Below are 26,087 nucleotides of genomic sequence, written 5' to 3'. Positions count from 1 at the left end.
TTAAATGTGCTCATGGGAGAGCGATTACTGAGGGGCACCATAATGAAATGAGGCTACAGGTGAACGCTAATGAGAGCTAAATCTGTCAGCGATTATGGCTTCTTTCATTTGAAGATCAGCATGCTGACAATTGCTCTCTATAATACCGCCAAAGTCGTCATTTTCTACATTTACACAGCATATACGGGAAAATAACAAATATTATTGCGTTTGCAATAATCTTATTTCAAGCGAAATTTTTTTAAATTTCCTATTCTTTTATTATCCTTATGGATAAAAGATAAACGCAAATTACTGTTATGATGTTCCAAACACACACACACACTCATATAAATATATATATATATATATATACACACACACACACACACACACACATATATATATATATATATATATATATATATATATATATATATATACTGTATATATATTTATATAAATAAAAATTATAAAATTTATATATACATACATACTGTATATATATTAACCGAAACCTTAAACTCTCAATTCAATTTCATTTGTACCTTTCAGCTAGTCCTAAAATTTTTTAGCATCCAATATGAGGGGTTCACAGGAAGCAATCTTTGAAATGATATCGAAACATTTGAAAGTTACATTCAGAGGATTGCTTGTATAATACAGACTTCGATCATATAATAACAAGACTCGTTTCTCAATGACGGGAATTCCCATGAAAAACATCAAATGATCATTTACTCAATATAGCAGAAGATTCCGACAAAAACAATAGAAGATTACTTAGGAACTACAGAATGGCATTCTAATAAAACATCTAAAGACAACTTACTCAATATAGTAGGGGATTCCTGACGGAGTCACTCCTCTCTCCCACCCTTTCGGCAAGTCTGTCAAAGAAAACGGAAATAACAATCAGCAGGATATACTTTTTCATATTTCAGTTAAATTAAAAATACATACAGCGGAGCTACAATAAGTAAGGTCATTAGCTTAACGATTCGGCCTTCAGGGGATACAATGGTCCTTTGTGAAAAAAGATGGTCATGCAACTTCTGATAATGAGATGCCATGTTGAAATTGTTCTTTGTCCCACATTCTTTTTCTTCTAAACTCGTGATTTCTTTACCTTTCCCAGTGAAGTTGGAAGAGATGGTGTTGTCACGCAAATGTGTGAGCGCGCATGTGCGCGTAAACAAAATACTTCCGAAAATGTATGAACAAATTTTTATGAATTTCACCGAAATCTTGGGCACTTTCTTGTGGGTGGAGCCCGCCCCTTTTTTTATTGACTTTCTCTCCAATTCTCTTTTTATTTCCGTCTGGCTGGAACTGGATAAAAACATAAACTGGATAAAAATATAAACTGAAAACAACAGTTCTCACAGAAATGGTTAAAAATAAAAATATAAACTGAAAACAAGTTCTCACAGAAATGGATTTAAATAAAAATATAAACTGGATAACAATATAAACTAAAAACAACAGTTCTCACAGAAATGGATAAAAATAAAAATATAAACTGGATTAAAAAAACCAGTTCTCACAGAAATGGGATACAAAACTCAGTCGTACCAGAATAATTTTTTAGTAAGTTTCTATTCAACTGAAGGAGTTGCGATGACAAGGTAAGCGAGACTGACGAACTGATGAACAGACAAGCAGACGACCTCCTTTTATGAAAACCTACCTTTGTACCAAGTTTGACCGAGATCCTTCTGTCATATAGGAATGGCTGAGGTGACAAGGGAAATGTGACAGCACACTGACGGGCAGATAAACTGACAGCCAGACGTTTGGTCTCCTTTCATGGATATCTATGACTGATGGCCTGCTTGTGTACCAAGTGTGACTCAGATCCCTTCGTCAGTTTAGGAGGAGTTGCGTTGAAAAAATTAAAGTGTCACTGACACATGGACGAAGGAACGGACGGACACACAAACAAACACACATATAGACTGAATAAAACTATAATTCTCAAGACTTTGTTAGTAGGGGAATAATAAATACCTCCACAGGTAATCAATCCAAAACGAATTTCTTAGCGAAAACGTTTTGTTTCAAATATCCTATGCTCCTTAATGGAAGGATGGCCCAACATGAGACTACCTTTCCCATTTTCAGCAAATTTCGGGAAGCGGGGGGGACAGACGTTGCCAGGCCCAAACCTTTCCCCACTTGGCTACGGCGTAACACAATGGACTGATTATATGTAACAAATTTTGGCTTGGCAATTGCTGCTACAATCATTCTCACCAGTATTTATATGCACATACGTACATACATTCATATAATTACTGCAAATGTATACTGCTTCCTTTCCTCAACTGATTAACCGAACAAAATTATTCCTCTATATATATATATATATATATATATATATATATATATATATATATATATATATATATATATATATATATATATATATATATATATATATATATGAGAGACGACAGATTTTTAATGGAATGATTTAAACAAGGATTATTGTTTTCAGTCTCCCCACACCAACTGCATTTTTACTACAAATTACTACACTGATCCTGTCTAGTACCACTTAGCCTAAGCCAAATTATTAGGCTGTAACAGTTATTTAGACATATTTAATGGGTCGCATTTACAAGATTGAGACTGTAGTTATTCTTTTATTGTAATAATGGGCACAGTTACTGCAATAATTTATTTTTAATAATTATTAGCCATCCGTTTCAGTGAGCGGGTATTATAAGGATTGTTCGAAAAAATTCTGTCATATTCTGACATCTGTGACAGACTTAACAAGTCCACAAAGACTACGGCAAGTTCTTACCTAAGTCAAGGGGGTTCTATTTTTAGTTCGGTTTGGTTGTCTGTTCGGATTTTTAGGAAAATTTGCCCAAAGGCGGCCCTTGTAGCTGGCAAGAAGTGATTAGATTTTGGGAGGGATAAACATGTAGCTTTTGGGGAGGAAGGATCTTTGGGGGATGGACTGTTCAGCCTTGTTTCATACGTTTCACGCTTAACGTCTCGGTTGGCTAGGCAATGCAGTTCCGCTTAAATCCCTGCCGCACTTAGGAAAAGCCTTTTGGGAAGGATCCTTACTGGCCTAAAGCTGCTTTTATCCTAAACTGATATTCTACGCACCACTACCGTAGATTTAAAAAAATTTAATCATTATGGCTGTAAAGATGTGACTGGATTTGTTCCCAATTAATCTGTGAGTTTTCGTTTGGATTCCGACTAGTGGCCGTTTCTGGTCGATGAACGTATTTGTTCATAGAGGGGTGACGCTGGCAGATGCATGAGCTCTTCGGCTATTTTTCTGTTCTCTCATTTTCTTTCTTTTCTGCAAAAGGACTAAATTTCTAAATCTATACATCTCAGGTTCCATTTACTATTATAGGCTATGTTTAATTCTGCTCATATAAAAAATTACTATTATCTTCAAAAGGCCCTACTATTATCATCATCTTCCACTATGTTCATATGCTTTTAAGGCCAAACAGAAAGAACACTTTATAGTCACGTTAGACTAACAAGTTTCTGTAGATAAGTGACAATATATTTAAAATAAATAGCAAAGAGAGGAAGACGGCAATAAAAATAAGCACTTGTAATAATCTACCAGAGATGATAAACATAGTCTGAACATCGCAAGTTTTGAGAGTAAGTGATGAAACGAGAACTGAATCTCTATTAATGTCAGTTCATTTAATTTTGTTTTGCTTTCCGTAGCACTATCTTTTGTTTTTCACCACTCAAGTTCTTTTCATCGTTATGTTTTTGTTTTATGCTTAACCCTGGATTCACCGTTTTAAATGACCTCATCGGGCACAACGTTTGACCTTTGGTCTAAGCCCCATGTTCCGAATCCAGCACCATAAGCGCCTGGAAGCTATTTCTGTCCGTCCTGTGAATTAATAAATAGGACGAGGTGCCCACTCCAACTTGAAAAAAATCGAGACAACACTATCTTAAACCACTGGCAAAATGGACCATCCCTGTCTGTTGCCTAATCTGCTTTTATTTACAGAAAACGAAACACGCTCTACATTTGGATCCAGGAGTATTTATTCAACCATATTTCACCATAACTGTAAAAGAGCTGCCAGGCTGACAGCTGGAAAAAGCAGCGGGATTCAGTTATCTACAAGTGAAGGTGATTTTTAATAGACAGAGTCGACGAAAGAGCAAACCATTGCCCACATTTTCCAAAAGGACGAAGTGGAAAAGGGGGAAGGAAAAACACTGGAGGGAAATGTGAAATGAAAACTCCACTCTCTGATAAAGGGAACTCAGATATGTTCAGCGACAGGGAGAATTCATTTTTATTACAGAAAGCCGATGAAACGGCCAGCCAAATGCCCTTTTTATACCCAAGGGGGACTGGAAAGAAACAGAGCTTGTACTAACTTTGCAGAAAATCCTTCTACTCTTCTTGATGTAATATTTGAACGAAGGATAAGCAGTGACAAACACAATCATAATCTTGGATAAAAAATCTTGGATAAAAAATATACAATTTAAAAATATAACCTTATCAAGTCAATCATATAATATATCAAAAAACCTGCCACGTCACTGATTTCTGTCGAAATTCAGACTACACTGAAGAAACAGTGATTTTTTTATGACATTCACCGGCCACTGCCGCGCCCATTATTAAAGGCGGCAGTTTCAGCTTTCACGATGAAAAGAGAATTGTACAGGATCTCATTACGAATTTAAACTCTATGTTCGTAATTTTTCTTTCAACTTTCGAGGAATTTCACTCAAGTTGTCACACAATCTCCATGGGCACTAGGTTTGTTATACTGTCTACTCTGGTTGGAAGGGCAAGAGGTCCACAATAGGCCTCATGCCCATTAACACCTCACTGGCCACAGGACGTTAAAACCAAAAACCCACCCTTGGTATAGCAATCTCCTACCACAAAACTACCTTCCAGGGTACTTTGTGTCTGAGATGTTAGGAGACAAAGATCAAATCACTCATTCATTAAATAGTTTAAATAAACAAATAAATAAATAAATAAATCAGGTAAAAGTATATGAAGAATAAAAACACATTAAATAAATAAGACTTACTTTGGTCGCAATGTCGGATACGTTGAATAAATAATCTAGTTATCCACTGAACGGCTCAATCATTTTGATAAGGAAAGGACAGCGGTTGTCTTTCAATAAAATCACGTATACATCGTAGCTCATAGTGTTGTGGCTCGAGAAACAAACGAGTTTGTTCTGACTACCGGAAACAAAGTTAAAAAAAAAAAGAGAGATTTAAGAAAGAAATATTGCTATAAAAATTAACCATTAACTTGGATGCTTTATTTTTCAAGACCAAAATTTTTCGATGCGGTTAAAATCGCAGGAGAAAATAACGTTACTGTTAAACAAAACAAAAAGTATGTTTGACATCCTTAATATATTATAGTTGCTGTGCTCAAGAAAGAAGCAGAACCAGTTTCCCGTTCAAGGAAAAGATTTGCTTGTCTAAGTTAACGGTTGTAACGGGGTTGGCTGGCAAAATTTATGTGCTTAGGTTAGGTTAGGTTCAAAAGAGCTGATGCTCTATTTGTAATGCCTATTCTTGTGCCTAAAATAATTTCTTACTTTTAACTTTTTTATTTAATATCTCTAACCTAACCCAATGATGAGAAAACTTCAGTAAAATTTTTTATTGAAAAACGTTGATTTAGTACAGTAAATCTCACCATATTTAAAAAATGCATAATAGGGCATATTCTACATATTCTGTATATATACATACGCATTCATTTGGGTAGTATATGTGCGTCTGATTGAGAACTTGTTCTGCTTTTTATTTATAATCAATTACGAACTTACAGCGATTTCCTCATTTTTCTTTGGATCGATATAAAGCTATTTTCCTTATTTATGAAACTAAAAGTAACAGGACTTGAACAATATGTTTAAATTATAAAAGATAAACAAGTAAAAAATGAGCCGAAGTTTCTTCAGCGCAATCGAGTTTTCTGTACGGTGTATAATCAAGGCCACCGAAGATAAATCTATTTTCGGTGGTCTCGGTATGAGCTATGTTAACAAAAAAAAACAAAAAAGATAAGTATACCTTAGTTTGACCAGATCACTGAGCTGATAACAGCTCTCCTAGGGCTGGCCCGAAGGATTAGATTTATTTTACATGCCTAAGAACCAACTGGTTACCTTAGCAACGGGACCTACAGCTTATTGTGGAATCCGAACCACATTATGACGAGAAATTAATTTCTATTACTAGAAATAAATTCCTCTAATTCTTCATTGGCCGGTCGGAGAGTCGAACGCTGGAGCCATCAGCGTGCTAGCCGAGAGCTCTACCCACCCCTCCAATGAAGAACTAGGTATGAGCTACGGCCCATGAAACTTTAACCACGGCCTGGTGGTGGCCTGGCTTATATCGTTGCCAGACGCACGATTATGGCTAACTTTAACCTTAAATAAAATAACTACCGAGGCTAGAGGGCTGCAATATGGTATGTTTGATGACTGGAGGGTGGATGATCAACATACCAATTTGCAGCCCTCTAGCTTCAAATAGTTTTTAAGATCTGAGGACGGACAGAAAAAGTGCGGATAGAAAAAAGTGCGTACAGAATAAAGTGCGGACGGACAGACAAGCCCGGCGCAATAGTTTTCTTTTACAGACAACTAAAACGGTATTCCAAAACGAAAAATGATATTCCTTTACAAGAACAACTTAGTCTTAGATCAAATACACAGGAATAGTTATCATTTCACAAATACGACCCTTCTCTTAAGCCTAATGTTTTAAATTTAAGTAATTAAATATAAGTCAACAGCTTTGTTAGCAAAATATCCACTGCACCCCAACAAAAGCCCGTGCTGACAATTCTACATCTAACAATATAAAGTCAGAGCAAGACCTCATTCGAAAACTGTTACTCTCCGATTCGGATGAACAGCAAAAAAAAAAAAAAAAAGTTACTTGACTAGCATGCCGAAGTTCCATTGCTCATAAAAAGTGAGTTGAATATAACCATATGCTTTGTACTGCAAGTTAGTGTTCTTCCTTGGTTCCTCCACATGAAAGTTCCTCATTGGACGGGTTGGTATCGTTCTCGGCTAGCACTCTGCTGGGCCCGCGTTCGAATCTCCGACCGGCTAATGAAGAATTAGAGAAATTTACTTCTGGTGATAGAAATTCATTTCTCGTTATAACGTGGTTCGGATTCCACAATAAGCTGTAGGTGCCGTTGCTAGGTAACCAATTGGTTCTTAGCCACGTAAAATAAATCTAATCCTTCGGGCCAGCCCTAGGAGAGCTGTTAATCAGTTCAGTGGTCTGGTTAAACTAAGGTATACTTAACTTTTCCTCCACATGAAGGCGAAAGAGTTAACAAGAATTGTAAAGACCGTTCAAAAATATCACAAGTCATGTCTATAAACTATATTTTTCGTTTCGTTATTCACGTCATTATTAAACACGTTTTCAGTTAAAAATAACGCACTTAAACAACAATTCGTTTGTTAAAAATTCTTTGGAGCGATGGATGACAAGAAATTCATCCGAATTTTTCATCCACTACTGAAATATACTAGGAACCACCGAATCAAGGACATCACACTTTCACCTTCCCATCCTTAGGCATCTCGCCTACCCTACTGCCTAATGAATGACAAGACAATATTCATGTCTTTTACTATACTATATTTATCGGCATACGAGTACTATCATCCTTGTGAGCACTAACCTTTTCCATAAAAGATTTCTTCCTAATCTGAAAAACGATATTCGTACTGAAATGAGCTACTGAAGAGTACAGTACTCCTCAGATTAATTAGCTACGAATATGACTAGATTTAAATGATCCGGGTCCTTGAGTGAAAATAAAAACAGAATGGTGGATATGATCAGCTCATTTTTAGTTTTCTGAAAAGAAAACTGTTGTGCCGGCTTTGTCCGTCCGTCCGCACTTCTTCTGTCCTCCCTCAGATCTTTAAACTACTGAAGCTAGAGGGCTGCAAACTGGTATGCTGATTATCCACCTTCCAATCATCAAACATACCAAATTGCGGCCCTCTAGGCTCACTAGTTTTTATTTTATTTAAGGTTAAAGTTAGCCATAATCGTGCGTCTGGCAACGATATAGGCCAGGCCACCACCGGGCCGTGGTTAAAGTTTCATGGGACGCGGCTCATACAGCATTATACCGAGACCACCGAAAGATAGATCTATTTTCGGTGTCCTTGATTATGCGATGTAAAGAAAACTCGACTGCGCCGAAGAAACTTCGGTGCATTTTTACCTGTTTTATTTAGGGTTAAAGTTAACCATGATCGTGCCGAGGCTGAAAGTTTAACGGACCGCGGCTCATACAGCATTATACGCTGTACAGAAAACTCGATTTTTACTTGTTTTTTATTCACATCACTTCTACCCCTCGACTGTTTTCACCTTTCTCACTACTGCTAGTAAAATGATGCTCTCGTTGACATAGCTAAATTTAGTTACCATCAATGATATCTGTAATTCATGCGCGATTTCCCCATCGTAATATACTTCCATATTTGGGCTTAGATTGAAAATAATATATCATACTTTATGGGAGGAGTCTTCCTACGGACTTTCTAAGACTGCTGCGCCACTGGTAAACAAAGTCATCAGAGGAATGTTTGTCTTTGGCATAAAAGAAAACGGTCGTGAAAAAAAGTTGAATTGGATCCCGTCTGTGAAGTGCGCAATTCTCAAAAACCGAGAAAATAATAGTCGAAGGATATAAAACTAATTGTGAAACATCAAGTGAAATAAAAACCTAGATGAAGGAAGACTCCAGAAAAAGAAATACAAAATTTGTTACAGCATTAAAAATTATTCCCTTGAAATCCAGAAAATTCTTGATCAAAGTGAGTGGTTAGCTTACTGCAAATCTTCGAAAGAGAAAACTATTAAAATACACCGTTTAAAATGAAAGTAATTTCAAGATGTTTCTAAGAATTTTCTTATATCAGATGAATCTAAGGGTTAATTTGGATAGGGTTCAAAATCCATTCGTGACATTTTGATTAAGCCCAGAAGATACTTAAAATAAATAAATAAATAAATATATCTATCTATATATATATATATATATATATATATATATATATATATATATATATGAATGAATTTTATTACATCACTGTGATTTTTACACACAAACATTAAGCTGCAAATTCAGTTTAGCCTAAACGACATTTGTAAGCATAATGTTTCATATATATATACATACATAAAAATGTGTGTGTATAATTTTATATAGCCTATGTATACATATATATATATGTGTGTATAATTTTATATAATACCGAATACATAAATATATATATATATATATATATATATATATATATATATATATAGAACATTACCACAGGTGAAAAATAAGAAACAGGGGGCAGAAGGTCCTGACCGGTTTCAAAGATGGAACTTTATTTCCAAGCCATTGACGAAGGTTTGATCACAGCTTGTGTAAGAAGTCACAAATATATATACTACAAGAACAGTACTGACGAACATACACATCCGTTAGAGGCTCCAAATCCCCACTCAGGCCGGTGTCGAGGTATGTTGACGACATAATTTGTGTATTCAGGGAACCAAGATGTAAAAAACTTTTTTGCTAAGTTAAATCAATTAGTACCATCAATTAAATTCACGATGGAAATGGAAAATGATGAGTGCTTATTGTTTCTGGATGTCCTCATACGAAGAAATAGTAGTGGTTTAAATATAGTGTGTATAGAAAACCCACTAATATTTCTTCCTATGTGCATTCTATTCTGGACAAAGCAATAAGGTTAAAAAGTCAGTGTTTTCATCTATGTTTTTAAGAGCATTACGGGTATGTAGCCCTGAATATATTGATGATGAAATAGATAAGATTAGGAATGCAGGTAAAAAAATTGAAATAGCCTGATAGTGTATTAAACAGTGCATTTGAAGGGCAAAAAGACTATGTATCAAAACCAGAAAGAATATACAACACAAAAATTTGCTTGTTCTGCCTTATAATAATAGTATGAAAGCTATCCCTCATCTTCTTAAGAATTTTGTGTTAATGTCGCATTTAAGAACAATACAACAATGAAAAATTACAGTTATCAAGAACTCCCCAGACAATATTAAAGGGTGTGTATATAAAAATTCCGTCTAAGTCTTGTGACAACTTTTATATTGGGTTTGGGAAAGCACTGGAAAAAAAAGAATTGAACAACATAAGAAATGTTTGAGATATGCACTGGGGAACAGTGGTATATTTGTACATGTTAGTGAGAACAATCATGCTATCAACTGGGAAGGGGCAAAAAGGATTGTATATTCTAATAATGCACTGGAAAGGAACATCATTGAATCTAGCTTCATAAAAGAAAGTTACAACCATAATATGAATATCAGTCAAGGGATGTATAAACTTGATCCTTTAATATCAAAAAGAAATTTGTAAATTGTTTAAACTTTAAGGTAGGCAATAGAGATATATGAAAATAAGATTATCATATTTGTAAACACAGTACGAGGGTAGTAATGTTAATGAGTTTCCAAACTCGGCCTCCATGACACCTGTCAGGTGTGGATCTGAGGTGGGGTATGGTCTGTTTATCAGCAATGTCCCCCTGAGAGTCTATTGTGATTTTTAGCCAAATGAGTTTTAAAGGCCACTCCTACCTCGACACCGGCCTGAGTGGGGATTTGGAGCCTCTAACGGATGTGTATGTTCGTCAGTACTGTTCTTGTAGTATATATATTTGTGACTTCTCACACTCTGTATCAGTCCTTCGTCAATGGCTTGGAAATAAAGTCGAAACCGGTCTTTAATTACACCCCACTCTTATTTTTCACCTGTGGTAATGTGTGATAAATGAATCACGTACAAAGTGATAATAATCATTATATATATATATATATATATTTATATATATATATATATATATATATTTATATGCTTTTTCCCATATATATACGATATATATATAGGATATATATATATAAATATATATATATATATATATATATATAATTCAGTGTTCATAGTTCTTGTCGAAAAGCCAATACACCCCTAAACATCAGAATGCTCTTCTTTGCCAGGGGTTGACAGCTTATGTGCCTCGGCCAATCAACGCAGTTCGCCATCTCCAAATAGTATCACCCTTACTACTTTAATTTCTGCTAGACACTGGCGTATATCTCTACATCCTTGGAATGTCTTTTTCATCGTTACATGGACTATCGATATCCTGCCGACTTCCTTGTCTGACTCTGGTAATATTTTTGCTGTTATTTTGCTATCGCTTGTAACATTAGGACCTAGTAATTAAAAGTGTTTATCAATCCTATCAGTTTACACCATCCATAATTGCAATTACCACTCGAGCTTCTCGACTTCTATTTGCCCCGTTCTTTTGCAAACAGTTCCTATCTCTTCCAACGGTTTCTGGAACTTCCTTGGTCATTTTTAATCTCCACAGTGCAATCTGGTAAGGCAACTGCAGTCTCACTAACTATTCCCATCGCCCCTTCATTACAGAACCTACACAATTATGCAGAAATAGTATAAACGATTTTTTAGATAACTAGCAAATTCATATACTTTTTATTGGTCGTTATTTATTGTACAGAACCCTGATGATGCACTCAGCTGAGTGCAAAACGCGTCGAAATAAATTATAAGACCTGTCTGATATCTACTTACCCATCAAACTAAATATTCATAGTCAGTCAGAATTCTTACACAATCTTCCTTTCCTTCCTGAAAGTTTCAAAATTACCGAAAACGCTGCATCTCTATTAATTTTACCATTAAGTTTTACCATAACCGTTTCATAAAAAAACCAGGTTTCTTATTTAACCGAACTTGAAGATTATCTGGAATCTGTCTCCCAATCTCATTCTATACTCTACGTTAGGCTATTACACTTCTATTCTTAGCAATGTTTTACCCTTATGATCTTAACTCTTCAAAGGATATATATATATATATATATATATATATATATATATATATATATATATATATATATATATATATATATATAATATATATCCGGGAACTGTGTCTGTGTGAGTGTGTGTGTGTGCATGCTTTAAAAGGCATCCCTTTGGAGGTAATACAATCTGACCTTCCAATCTTTCCAGGTAGGAAAATATGAATAATACTTTCTCCCTGCCACTCATATGCTGGAAAGGGTCCGAAAACTATGAATTATTGATATATTTAAAGAGTCCAGAAAAAAATTCTACGAATAATACACTGCTCGAAGCTACTGAATGATAAAATAGATGTAATATTCTTAAACAAGAGGACTGGAAGAAGGAAAATATGAGGATAAAATCAGCAAGTAATTTCCACAATCACGAGAAACATTCTCGTCGGGCAAATTATTGTTTGCCTCCCTGACTGCTCGTATTTCTCTCTTTATCTAATTACAGTGTATCAAGTGACTTGGCAGCCTGGGGAAAATAGCATCATTACGACGGGAAAACAAGAAATTCCCTAATGCCCAAATAACCTCACCCACTACGCACTTTCTCTAAGATTTCCCAATTCTCTCAATAAATTCCGCACTCACCAGATGTTCCGGCGCCGTCCATCCATTTCACCATGAAATATAGACCTCATTAATGCGCTGCCACTTTTTCCGATCACGCTCACTCGTCTCTGTACTTAATCACACTAAAAACAGTCATCAGTTTTGAGATGTGGCACACAGCTCGAGCGAGGCTTCAAATGCCCTCAAATATAACGTTGTAAAAGAGGAACATTTTTCGATGAGTAATATACGATTGGAGAGAGTTTTTCTCGTTGGGATTCCCTGGACCAGCGACAATGAATGGGTGCTTTCGACATATTCCTAATGGAGACCGAACTGTTGTTGACAACGCCTATTCATTCATTTATCAAAGTGCTCATTAATGTCGTCTACTTGTATTACTGCTATTTATCGTGTTCTTGCTTTTTGCATTTCGCTTTCATGAGCATTCTTTTCAGCGTCCGCAGAGGGGAGTAAATAGTTTTTTTTTTTATTCTGTCCTTTGATATAACAATAATAACTGTCTAACTGTCTAGTTATCCAAAGCAGTTAACAAACCTAGCATTGCCAGAGAATATTCGGATCATCTCAGGCGTCATTACTCAAGACTACAATAATTCAAAATCCTCCATTAAATCCCACAGTAATCGATCTTAAGTCATCTGACGTACTTATCACGTTTTACAAACGTAGGAAATGGAAATGTACATTTTAAATAATTTGACTATTTGGAAGAGATGCTCCAAGACTTTGAAATGACATAGGCTATGATTGAAAACTGATTGGCAATAAAACTATTAGATATTTCGTTTTAAATGATTAAAGTTATAGGTATCCGAACCCAACTTGTTTTTAACCGGTGGCCTTAAAAATAGGTCTCTGCCACAATCATTTGAGTAGGAGGCCATGGGCTACCTTCCTGCCAAATTTCATAAGGATCTAATGAAAAGTATCGTTAAATAATAATAATAATAGTAATAATAATAATAATAATAATAATATTAATAATAATGATAATAATGATAATAATAATAATAATAATATAATAATAATAATAATAATAATAATAATAAAATAATAATAATAATAATAATAATAATAATAATAATAATATGTAAAAACTTCACTATTTTGATGGATAAGTTTAACAGTAATAAAAATAATATTTGACTAACAAAAACCTAGCCCTAAGTAGGGCATCTCAATAAGTCATAAAGAAAGCAATGAATTAATATAACATTTTCGACACAACCGTGATAAAAACACATGAGCCTCTACAGCACTTTGTCTCTAGTAGCTGCATCGACTTAACACTGTTCAAATAATTTTGGAATAGGTCATGGCACGACCTCTGGTCCTACGCATCCATTAGTTTCAAGTACAAGCTTCTACAACTGCTACAATCCTTAGTTAAGCCCGAGCCCGGACAGGAATTTCCTTCACCCTCATCCTGACACTGACCTTGTCCAGAAGACCTGGGGTCAAGGCCATATTCCAGAGTCCCTTTGTGTGAAATATCAGCTCATAAAATGGCTGCATTATTATTAAGAACCCCGACAAAAATCTCTTCTAAAACTCTCTCTTTGACCATCGGCTTTCATCCCAAGTAACCTTTGTGTCCAGCATCAGCTTCTGATAGGATAAAACTCTTGCAGAGTTACGGCTCTGCCGATGTATAATGGGCAGATGAACAAAGAAGATTACTCATATACACCTCCCTAACTCTTTTCATAAGGTACTGTAACCATCATCAATAGAGCATTTCAAATAAGGAGAGTAACAACTATTTTGGATGTATCTGAATAGATAAAATAACTACATTTTCTCAACAAACCTCTAAACACTGGTATAGATTTGATTAAATGTAAAATAAAATCGTTATGCTCTCAAACGTGCAACATACATTTGCATATTTTCTAACAGCAAAACGTTTTAAGTATTCTCTCTCTCTCTCTCTCTCTCTCTCTCTCTCTCTCTCTCTCTCTCTCTCTCTCTCTCTCTCTCTCACACACACACACACACACACAAAACGCGAGCTTGTATCTGCATGCCCGAGCCTAACTTCATCATACCTTACATTTTTCTACCCATGTTTACAAAAAAAAAAAAAAAAAAAGTAGAGGATGCAACAGACTGCGCAAGGGTGACTGAAAGGTCGTCCAATATTTGACGGAAATTTATAATCGGATTATGCTGCAACCAATGGATATAGGTTGAGATGAACAGGAAGTGAATTAAAAGGAACAGGAAGACGAGGGAGCACCTCTAATGGAACCAGTGTTTCAACTTATATAAATATAGACTAATTATGTGCTTGTTCACACACACATATATATATATATATATATATACTCATATATATATATATAGAACACTAATGGAAACGGTGATAATGTATATATATATATATATATATATATTATACACATATATATATATATATATATATATATATATATATATATATATATATGTATAGGCTATCTATCTATCTATCTATACACACACACACATATATATATATATATATATTATATATATTATGTATATATACACTATCTATCATATATATATATATATATATATATATATATATATATATATATATATATATATATATATATAAGCGTATTCAAGTGTATTAAGTTTTCCGACTAACAGTGTTGCTAATATCACATGCCCATTCTGATCAGCTGTAGTATAGACCCTCTTCCTACCAAGCGACCTCGTATTACCCGACAGGCGATAAAATACCTTAATTACTTTGTGGAGACCAACAAATCCCGGATGGCCCGTTTAGGCGACTGTTGCCTTTCTCCCGTCTGAATGACAACCAGACCAGTTCATATTTTACTTCTTATTTCTTTTTAATAATAATAATAATAACTCGGAAAAACATCCTCATTAAAACAAACTTCATTAAAACGAATGTCCGCCTGGATGCCATTGAGTTTTTATTAGTTCAGTTTCTCAATCTCTCGATTGAGTTTCTTTGTAGGAGCAGCTAAATTATATAACAGCTGTCCAAGGGTCACTTATTCTTTGAAGTTTCTGTAGTCCTCTACCATTTACATAAAGGTAACTGAAGCCAGGGGTACAATTATGTCACATTATACCCGCAAGCGGGCTTACAGAGATTTTACGCGTATTTAGGATGGCTGTAGAAACCAGAGAGAGAGAGAGAGAGAGAGAGAGAGAGAGAGAGAGAGAGAGAGAGAGGGGGGTGGGGGAGGTTTGGCGCTATTCCCATTGTCTGAGAGCGGAATGACGGGAAATTCTGGGACCCGGCAAAAAACGCCTAAAATCTCTGTAAGCCCGCTATTGGGTATAAACGTGACATAATGGTACCCCTGGCTTCAATCGCCTTTCTGTACAGGTATAGAGAACTGCCGAAACGTCCAGGAGTAAATGAACCTGGGGCAGCTGTTATATAATTTACCAGCTGATACAAAGAAACTCAACCGAGAGATTGAGAAACTGCAATATAAACTCAACGGCATCGAGACGACCATTCCTTTTCATGACATAATAATAATAATAATAATAATAATAATAATAATAATAATAATAATAATAATAATAATAATAATAGGGAAAAAAGGAAAAAAGGACAAGAGGCCTATGGGAACAAAATGGGCAATATCAAGACCACCGTGTAAAAAATCCGGAAGTTTCTTTGCAAGTCCAAAAGATACGAGTATGTTTTGCTCAAGGCGGGGGGGTGGGGGGTGGAAAGCCCAGTTATGACAGGAGCTTTCTGAAAATCCGGTTGGGACAATCGAGATACTCCTTGCAATATAATTTAACGGTAGCTTTTCTTTTTCCTTTACGTTTTCCATCGTTTGTGCATAATTATGACTTATCACGTACCTCAGTACGGGTATTAGCCAAAGAAAGTTAAAAGAAGTTGCCCCTTAAAAGTCAGATTAGTTATCACATTTATGTATGAGAACATACTGTAATAACTGGGTATAAACAGATATCGGAATTCCAAGCAGTGATAAGCTTCGAAGCATTATGCTCGAAACTCAAACAAGTCTATAGAGCAAGCATATTTTTTTTTATCTTATTTTATTGTTATTATTTATTTATTTATTTATTTATTTTTTTTTTTTTGCTGTTTCGAATCCAGTCTTCTACATCTCTGATTGACACATTTAAAAGTGAACCTGAAAATGGTCGTGCAACTACACAGATGCTTAACAAATTGGCGTACTCGTAATATAATATGCCAACCTAAACTTCACCTCAAGGGCTTCGTATTTTTAGGTTCATCTTCATTTCTACGGGTGCTGTTTGCAATTAACTCCAAAGGCAAATATTTTATTCTTATTATTATTAACTGACAGAGAAAGACCTCATTTCTTCACAAAAAGCTGCTATAACAACGGCCTTATAGCCCAGCAACAATTCCCGAAGCCGAGGCCTCTCCGGACATGTTTAATGGCGGGTAATAAATCAAGTAAAATCGTTTTATCTCACGCTGATATTCATGGATGGGTAACTTTGAACAATGACCATTTACCATCTCGGTCAAGAAAGAAAAGGAGGCACAAAAAAAAAATTAAAAAAAACACGGATTCCGTAAAAACCAGATTTGAGAGATAAACACTTGTGAAACGAGAGAAACGAATTTCTTTGTTCTGTGGATCATTTTCACATTAAGGATGGATTATAAGACTGACTGATTTAGAACTAATAAACAGCGCTTTGATACTTGAGGTCACAATGGCTACGTAACTGCAGTACTGGGGTATTTACTGACATAAAATCCCGTCGGTTTTTCACCATTTCCTACAACCTCACTTGCCTCTTCATCAGATTACTTCCCCTTGGTTTTGCCTTTTACATAACTGAAACAATTTAGTAAAAAACTCTCGTGATATTAAGTGATGAAATGTTATAGATCATTCAGTAATGAGCATAATCATACAGCTCATTCAACAAACACATCGGTAAGAAGGGCAATATTCTTTACTATTAAATGGAATAAATCTCTTTTAAATATAATTATTTTAAGTATATTTCCTTACAAAATCCTATGATGATTGTATGAATATAACGAAACAAAATTGCATTTTTATTGTCCACTGAAAAACTGAAATCCTACGTCATCTCACAGTGGAGTAAAGACATGGGAATGAAGCTACAAAAAAGCATCTTGGTGAAAAAAACCTGTCCCCAGCTTAGTCTCCCGGGAAGTATTATTGACACCAATATTCATAAAAAAAGTTTACAGGGCCGTAGTTTTCTTTGTTGATTTGCATTGATATTTTCGTAAGCAAACATTTATTCAGCTCCTCTTCTTTTGTTATTTTCTCTCCCATATTTACCCTTTCTTCACACAACCGCAGCATTCTATTGTGTGAGAGCTTTGTTGGCATGATAATGGCCTTTCATTCCTACTCTATCTGGATGTTTGATCATTTTGAAAAATAGTAACAATAGCTAGTGGAATTAAGAAATGCGAAATGATAAAGCTATCCATGGTGTTGGAGACGGTCCTTTTTGTTATTACAAGCTTTAAAAAATTGAGTTTGTTATAGATGAAATTGTTGGTTGACGGATGCAATGGTGAGAAGAGTGGCTGGAGGTATATTTGATTATCACTCAGTTGAAGTCACGAAAAGTCAGCGACACAAAAAAGCTACATACCATACTGACCAAACTAAAAATAACCAGACGATCACATTCCGGATCTGCAATCGGCCCCTCTTTTATAAAGTCCATTTTTGAAATAAGGAACAATGCAAAAAAAAAATGCACAAAGTTCCTTCAATGGCATATGGATACGAAAAAGTCTTTGATAAATGTTTTACAACATTAACTGTTATACATGTACTTAAAAACAGATTTATAAAATTAAAATAAACTCTATAATATTATTCCCAGTCCAGTCATCAACAATGATGTTCCAGTTATAGTCCTTGAATGGAAGTTAACCCGGTAACCGATTTGTGAATATCTTTTTGATGACAAAAAATTAGTTTTCTTATTGACCAGTGCTTACATGATTTTACAAGATAAATAAAATCTTGGTGGTTTTAAATTTATGGGAAACATTTTGTTAAGGGACTGTGGCTGCTAAGGATCTTGTAGCTGTATCGTAAGACTTCACTGTTAGGTAATCTGGACTGGGTTCTCTCCAACCCACTTTAAAGATAGATACCTTTTCACTGCTTCTAACTGGAAATAAATTAGTTTTATCCGCAAAAACTGAACACACCAAAACGGTTGACGGAAGTTCGAAACTGAACCGTTGACGGAAGCTCAATACTGAACTGTAATGAGTACAAGTTTTAGAGTTACCGTTAATCACTGAAAGATTAAATATGTCTATTTTCTTCATAGTTACGAGACACCTCATCTCTCCAAACTGCAGAAGAGACGTAATCTTGAAACTTTGTAAATTGCACTTTAATCCTCCAACTTCTGGTTTGAATGAGAACAACATAATCCCGTGGCTAGGAAATGGTAATTTTCTTCTGCCTTGCGAGACACAATATTTGTCATGAAAGTATAATAAAAATAAAATAAAATAAAACTAATAGTATTACTGTGCCCAAAATAATCCACTGACTTTCGAAATTGTCATTTTTTGGGGTTCTTTTGAAATGGAAAGGTTGTCATATAGATGGGCGTCCTAAGAGTGCATTATTAAAAAGAAAAATTCCCTCGTGGTTACAGAAACGAGCAAGTGGGTCTGTCATACTTTTCTTTTCTCTAGTGCTTTATTTACTTTCTTTCCTTATATTGCTCCACTCCTAATTACCTGAGCGACCGCCTAGATCTTCTTTAAACTACTCTTCCTCCTCCTTTTCCTTCTTGGTCAACCACCACGTTAAAACGAAAAAGGTGAATTTCAAAGCTTTCTCTCTCTCTCTCTCTCTCTCTCTCTCTCTCTCTCTCTCTCTCTCTCTCTCTCTCTCTCTGTTGCATAACATTAGCAATGTATTAAAAAATTCCTCCTCAAAATTTACATTCGATGTTTAATATCATTTCTTATGAATCGATTTTTCACCCTACATAAATGTTTTACTTTTACATCATAACAATTTATCCTTCACCAGGCCATGTTGGTGTTATGATACTAAAGTGGCTCTGTTAAAAAGGTACTTACGGTTATATAACCAAAAAAAAAAAAAAAAAAAAAAAAAAAACTTTTTAAACGTCACTGCAACTTGAACGAAACTCTTATCCTAGTCTATAGCATCCTGCAGGCTATACAGTAGGTAGGCCTATATGTCCAGTTACCAAGATTTCTTCTGAATAGGTATCAAGTTGTTTTTAAGATACGTCACCGATAACTTAAATCTTCACAGAACACATGCGCAAAAGAATTTGTTTTAAAATATCCCGAATACAATATTTTCTTCACAGCTCGCGTTTAAAACAGGTTTCTATGACAAGACACCCAAAAATAAATAATTAAAATACGTCACATATACAACGGCCTTTAATGAAATACGGCACAATTCACACAGAATGGTTTAGATATCGTAATAGTTAAAGCAGAAGGTCAAAACGCGAGGGGTTACGTAAATGGCATCGGTATTTTTCAATGCTCTCATATTAAATTATTCCTACGCATACAAATACACATTTTGTTAATACCCACAGACATTTTGTTCACCACAGAGAGTATACAAACACAGGGATACTGCATGAAACCGATGCCAGAACCACAAGTTAGGGTAAAATACAATGTTAACCATCCATACAAATAAGCTTAGCCAGATTTTCCATGGATAAGTACAGTACAACACTATCCAATTTTCAGTGCTATAACCCAAGTCTCAGACTCCTCTTTATTTACACTTCAAGTCTTGTGACTTCGGTAAGTTATGGAAAATGCGAAAAGTTTTGATAAGACGACGAATTCGATGAAGGTAACGAAGTATTATTCAATGTTATTCATAAAACAAGGCGGGATAATGTGATAACGTAGACACGACGAAGATAATGAGAACCTGATACGTTTCTTCATTAAAGCCATAAGAAATGTTCAGGAAAGTCAAAAGCAAATGTCGAGTCTGCAAAAGGAAGTCGTCAGTTATAATTACCTGTACCAGGCATTACAACGTTTCTTATAATTACATAACAATTAGTGTTATTTCGAAATAAAATTATGAAAAAAAATTCTATCTGCAGCAAAAATAGCCTCTGGGATTCCAAGGATGTTCTAAGATTACATAACCCTACATACATACTTACACACACATATATATATACTGTATATATATATATATATATATATATATATATATATATATATATATATATATATATATATATATATATATATATATATATATATATATATAGTAACGCTTTATTCCTTAGAAGAGGTGACTCCACTTAGTATTAACCTTCTGGCTCTCGGCAAGTCTTATTAGGATGAGGCTGCTAGCCCCATGCCATTCTCAACACTAGCTGCAACTCACCACAGCTGACAGACCGTCAAGTACATGGTTCACTGCTTACATAAACAGGGAACAATGAATTTTTGGAGTACTGACTCTTTACTCAAACGAAAGGTGGGGCCCCGCAACCCCCAAAAAAACAGGACAATGGTCACTGCCACATCCATACTTTCACTGCCAGCTCCTGGATGAACTTACAAACACTATGCCGTTTACTTAAAACATCTGCACAGTCTAACGATTCCTAACTATTAAGGCCTTCGAAAACCTCGTCCAATTTATCTACTTAGCATTTCAAGGTTTTCTTCTTCTTCCACCTAAAACTTTCGAATTGAATACTCTTGCTACTAAGCTATTGTCCTCCATTGTTCCCAAATGATTAAGCCATATCACAACACCGATCCACCCTTCCCCTACGCTATTATTTTTAAACACTTCTATGTATCTATACACTTTTCATTCATTCATTTCTTACACCACATAATTATGCTACGAAACAATTTTACTAGACAGTTTCCGACTTTTTATTTTTAATTGCTTTCAGCATTCAATATCAATTCGAGAGATGAAAGATGGCTCAAAATCCATATACATATGTATATATATATGAATATTATATATATATACATAAATTACACACATTATATAATATATACAGTAGGCTATATATGTAATGTGTCTGTAATATATAAATATCTTGTGGGTGGGTGGTCTCAGTCAATGTCACTCTCCTTCCAATCCAAAAGTTACAGATTCAAATCAAGAGCAGGGGAAAAGGTCATATTATATATCAAAGGGTTATATATATATATATATATATATATATATATATATATATATATATATATATATATATATATTCATGAGGAAAGTGAAGCAAAAGGGTGCAAGACCTTTCGTCTTTACCTTGAGGCATTCCTGGGCAAACTATATACAGCAGAAAAAGTTTACAAAGAAAACTCAGATTTAAAAAGAAAAACTAAGCTTAAGAAATGAAAAACCTTTTCAGAGTGCATACTTAGGATATCGCATTCAAGCCTGATCTTCAGATAAGAATCAGTTTATATTTTAGATATTGCAGCAAGAAAGCTGTGACGACGTTTTTTTCAATAAAACTGGAAGAAAGACAAAATTACCTAAGAACTCCCTTTGTTTGCTTTATTTTATTTCACTCGCTTTGATTTAATAAATTAAAGCTGAAAACATTCTATGTAAATGTAATCTTTCCATCCAACACTATAAAAACTCACTCATAAGAAACTGTTCTTAACAGAGTAGTAATATCGTTTTCAAAATCCTTTAAATGGACTGCGATACATTTTAATGGGGCCAGACGAGTAAGGAATTAAGTATCTGAATAAATCATCATAAATATTCAGTTAGAAGAGGCCGTAAGCCTAATCTTCTTTTCGTGCACTCCCGTGAAAAAATCACAGCACTGATTGGCCAATAATAGTATAATAACACTAAACAAGAAACGTCTTAGAATCTGTCGTAATGCAGCAAACAAATGTAAATATTATTCTGAGTCCGGACCTTAAGTTCTTGACTCAGTTCTGCGCACGATACTGGAAAGAAAAACTTTAGATTACAGTAATTCTTCCTGATACCCTTAACCTCTCCTTACTTAATCCACGAGCAGAGTTAATCCGTTCCACCTGAAAATCAACGTGACATTTAATATCGTTTGCACGCGCTGAAATGGTTTTCTTTTCCTTGAATTGTAGTTTTTTTTATAAGCAGGGTTTTCCTTGTTGTCCTTTTTTCTGGTTGTAAGTAGTCTGCTCTGAGTTTGTTTTAGAGTATGGGCGAAAGATCTTTCATTCCACTGTTTTACTTTCCTTGTGGTCATAGTACTCTGTATTTCATACGTTTTAATTCCCATGATACATATGTACATATACATATATGCACACACATATACACACACAAGCACATGCATACATACGTACATACAAACACATACAAATATATATATATATATATATATATATATATATATATATATATATATATATATATATATATATATATATATATATATATATATATATATATATATATATATATATATATATATATATATATAAGAATCAATTTCAGGGGACAAAAAATCTTATCGCTTTTAAATTCGGACCTTTCCTGGTTCTTGTTTATCACAATGTTCGAATGAATGTGACGCAGTGATGTGTTTCGGATAAAAAAAAAAGCAAACACATGAAGAAAAAAAAAAAAAATTCAAATATATGTTACTATCTATAACTAAAATCTGCACAAGATATAATACTCATGAACGACTTCAAATTAGTATCATTATTAGTGGCAACAGTAATGATACTATTAGTAGTAATTGTACGCTGCGCACATTCAAACTGATTTGTTCATTTAATTGTCTTCCTGCATGTATTTTTCTTCTGCTACCAGTTTCAGAATTCTCTTCCTACTTCAGTATTTTCCTGAATCTTAGATAGCCAATAAATTTTTCTTTTTCTTTAGAAGGTAAGTTAAGCCCTTTCTTTCCTTCCTGTTTTTCTTTTGTGTATGTGTGTGTGTGTGTGTGCGTCTTCTCCTGGCCTGGGCTGGAAAATGGCTTTAGACTGTTCGTCCTGTAAGTCACTGCACTTTAAAAACTCCTCTTCAAATAAATGGAATAAATGAAAAGGTCATAAATATACCTGACGATAAAACTTCCACCAAACAAACTTCTCTCATGTGGAAAAAGAAAAATCAGAAGAAAGACCCAGAAAGTTTCATACAAATACTTAAATTAGAGAGAGTAAAACGAACTTGGCTAATCATACAAGATTATACTCAACAGTCAATTTAGGGAAGCATGATTAAGCCTACGTCCTAATGACTTCTCCCTCTTTCTCACTTGACGTAATGGCACCACTTACGGCTCACAAATGAGGGAACTGCGCTCGATCTCCGGGTCAAGCAAAGACATGAACGGTAAAGCATCCTTCAAAATCCAGTATACTTCTACACATAAGCAGTGAATTATCAGTGAATTATGTACCTGGTTACTGGTCAGCTGTTGCGAATTCCAACTGTTGTTGAGAGAGAGAGAGAGAGAGAGAGAGAGAGAGAGAGAGAATGAACAGTACAGGGTACTTCAACTTAATGTACCGAATGCAATCGTCAAAATCAAAAACAGGAGATAATCCTCAGCCCATCGGGGTGAAACCACTCTAAAGATATTTGCTCGCTCTCTCTCTCTCCTCTCTCTCTCTCTCTCTCTCTCTCTCTCTCAACACACCTTTCTTCTTCCCCGGAGTGTATTAATGGTAATAAAGGCAGTAAATCATGGCCGACATGCTGAACACTGACAACGCAATCCAGAACCGGATGTTATTTTTGTGGTCAACAAAAACAAGAAACAAAGGAGCAACAGACGATATAGGCTACATAGCACACAGAAATTACCGGGGAGATGTTCGTGACAATAAAAGGAGAACCCATCAGAAAAAACTGACGATAAAAAATCACAACCAACTAAGATATCTAATAAGAGGAACAGTGCGAGCGTTCGATAATACTGACGATAATGATGATGATAAGTAAATGGGTGGCTATGATAATGATAATGTGGTTTAGCTGGGTTTAATAATAATGCTTATTATAAAGTTGAGGTTGATAATAATGATAAAAGATATGATAATAATGCATTTTATAATGAAAACTAAGAGCCATGATTAACACTATTAGTTATAAAGATACTAATGATAGTACAAAAGTCTTTTACATCTTAAAGTTACAAAACATAGTAGAATTATATAACGTGTACTTTGGTATCCCCTTATATTACCAATAACAGTCATAAATATACGATGATGAAAGACCGCGAATTAATCGGGGAGAAAGATTTAGCTGCTGAAGATTTTCTTACTCAGATTAAGATTTACGAGGAACAACTAGCATCTATCTTCATTACAATTTACTGTGACTCGCCTCTTTTCTCATCCCACTCCATCCGATTTATTTATTCCCAAACACCGATAAGAACCCACTGCTCCCAATTTTCCACTTATCCTCATAACGTCATTTTCTGTTTACATTTAGACATAACTTCCTCATACTGACAGTACTTAAGATTCTCCAGCCTCTCTTTACTATCCTAATTCTACTGCATCATCTACAAATATCAACCATCACTACTTCATTTACGACTTGTCCCGTAACTTTGCAACCAAGTCTAATTTCTATCGTCTCACGCGCCACACCATCCATAAAGATAATGAACGGCCATGAAGAAAAAACTCACTTTTAGCTCATATCTAAATTTATACCAGTGACTCTCCCCTCAATATATTCTGGCACATGCTTCACTTCCATCATAAAAAGTTATAATCGCTCTAAGCAACTTAATTTTACACGGCGCCATGCACCCTCAGCATTCCCACATTACCTCTCCATCGATTCTGTTATAATCTTTTTCAAGGTTCATGTCTGCCCATACAGGTTTGGACTTTCACTTTCAAATTTCTCATATAATTCATTCCCCACATCACATTCCTTGACTAAACCAACTTTGTTCTTTCCTTACTGGGCCCCCTGTCATCAGTTTTATTTTTTCCAACAAAAACAATTAGTAGTGTCTTAGGCCTCATTCAGTGTTTGCTCTTCATTCTAAAAATTTCATGTCAACATATTGTTTTCACAACTCTATTTTTAATTTTTATTTGTGCACATTTTACTAACCTATTTGATTACAGTCGAATCTTGGGGTTTCCAAGTGTGTTTAAATGAGCAAATCTACCTTCTCTTACTCGGATTTCAACACCTCCATGACTCTTTTACTTGATATTCAGGGAGCAAAATACCATCAAGATTTAAAAAATGCTTCTTCCCTGACAGCGATTAAGATTTTTTGTTAATTTTTAATCCCAACTGTTTTTTTGAAATACGATGCTGCATTTCACTGATTTTGGAGCGGAAACTTTCTAGTTCAAGTTATGGTTGTGACCGAGTTTATATTATATAGGCATATGTAAATGAGTGAGAAAGACCGAGTTTCAGAAAAAAAAGAGGTTGTAGAAGAAAACTAATTATAAAATCAATTGATGCCACAGTGATACCTAGGAATATTAAACAAGGTTATAGAGAGAAAAACGAAAATTAAAGATGAAACATTTTAGGGGAATTTGCG

The 26,087-nt window shown here is 34.8% G+C and overlaps 1 protein-coding gene across 2 annotated transcripts in view; it reads right to left on the bottom strand.

The window, feature by feature from the left end:
• Positions 1–26,087, bottom strand: part of LOC136825466 (uncharacterized) — a 603,159-nt gene that overhangs the window by 556,480 nt on the left and 20,592 nt on the right. For both annotated transcript variants that reach the window (XM_067081958.1, XM_067081959.1), the window contains exon 3: positions 812–869. In XM_067081958.1, the coding sequence (XP_066938059.1) occupies positions 812–869 (58 nt within the window). The remainder of the gene's footprint in view (positions 1–811; positions 870–26,087) is intronic.

The sequence above is a fragment of the Macrobrachium rosenbergii genome, chromosome 37, assembly GCF_040412425.1.
Source record: "Macrobrachium rosenbergii isolate ZJJX-2024 chromosome 37, ASM4041242v1, whole genome shotgun sequence".
NCBI lineage: Eukaryota > Metazoa > Arthropoda > Malacostraca > Decapoda > Palaemonidae > Macrobrachium > Macrobrachium rosenbergii.
Note: the sequence above shows the minus strand (reverse complement) of the source record. Positions and strands in the feature narration are given on the sequence as shown.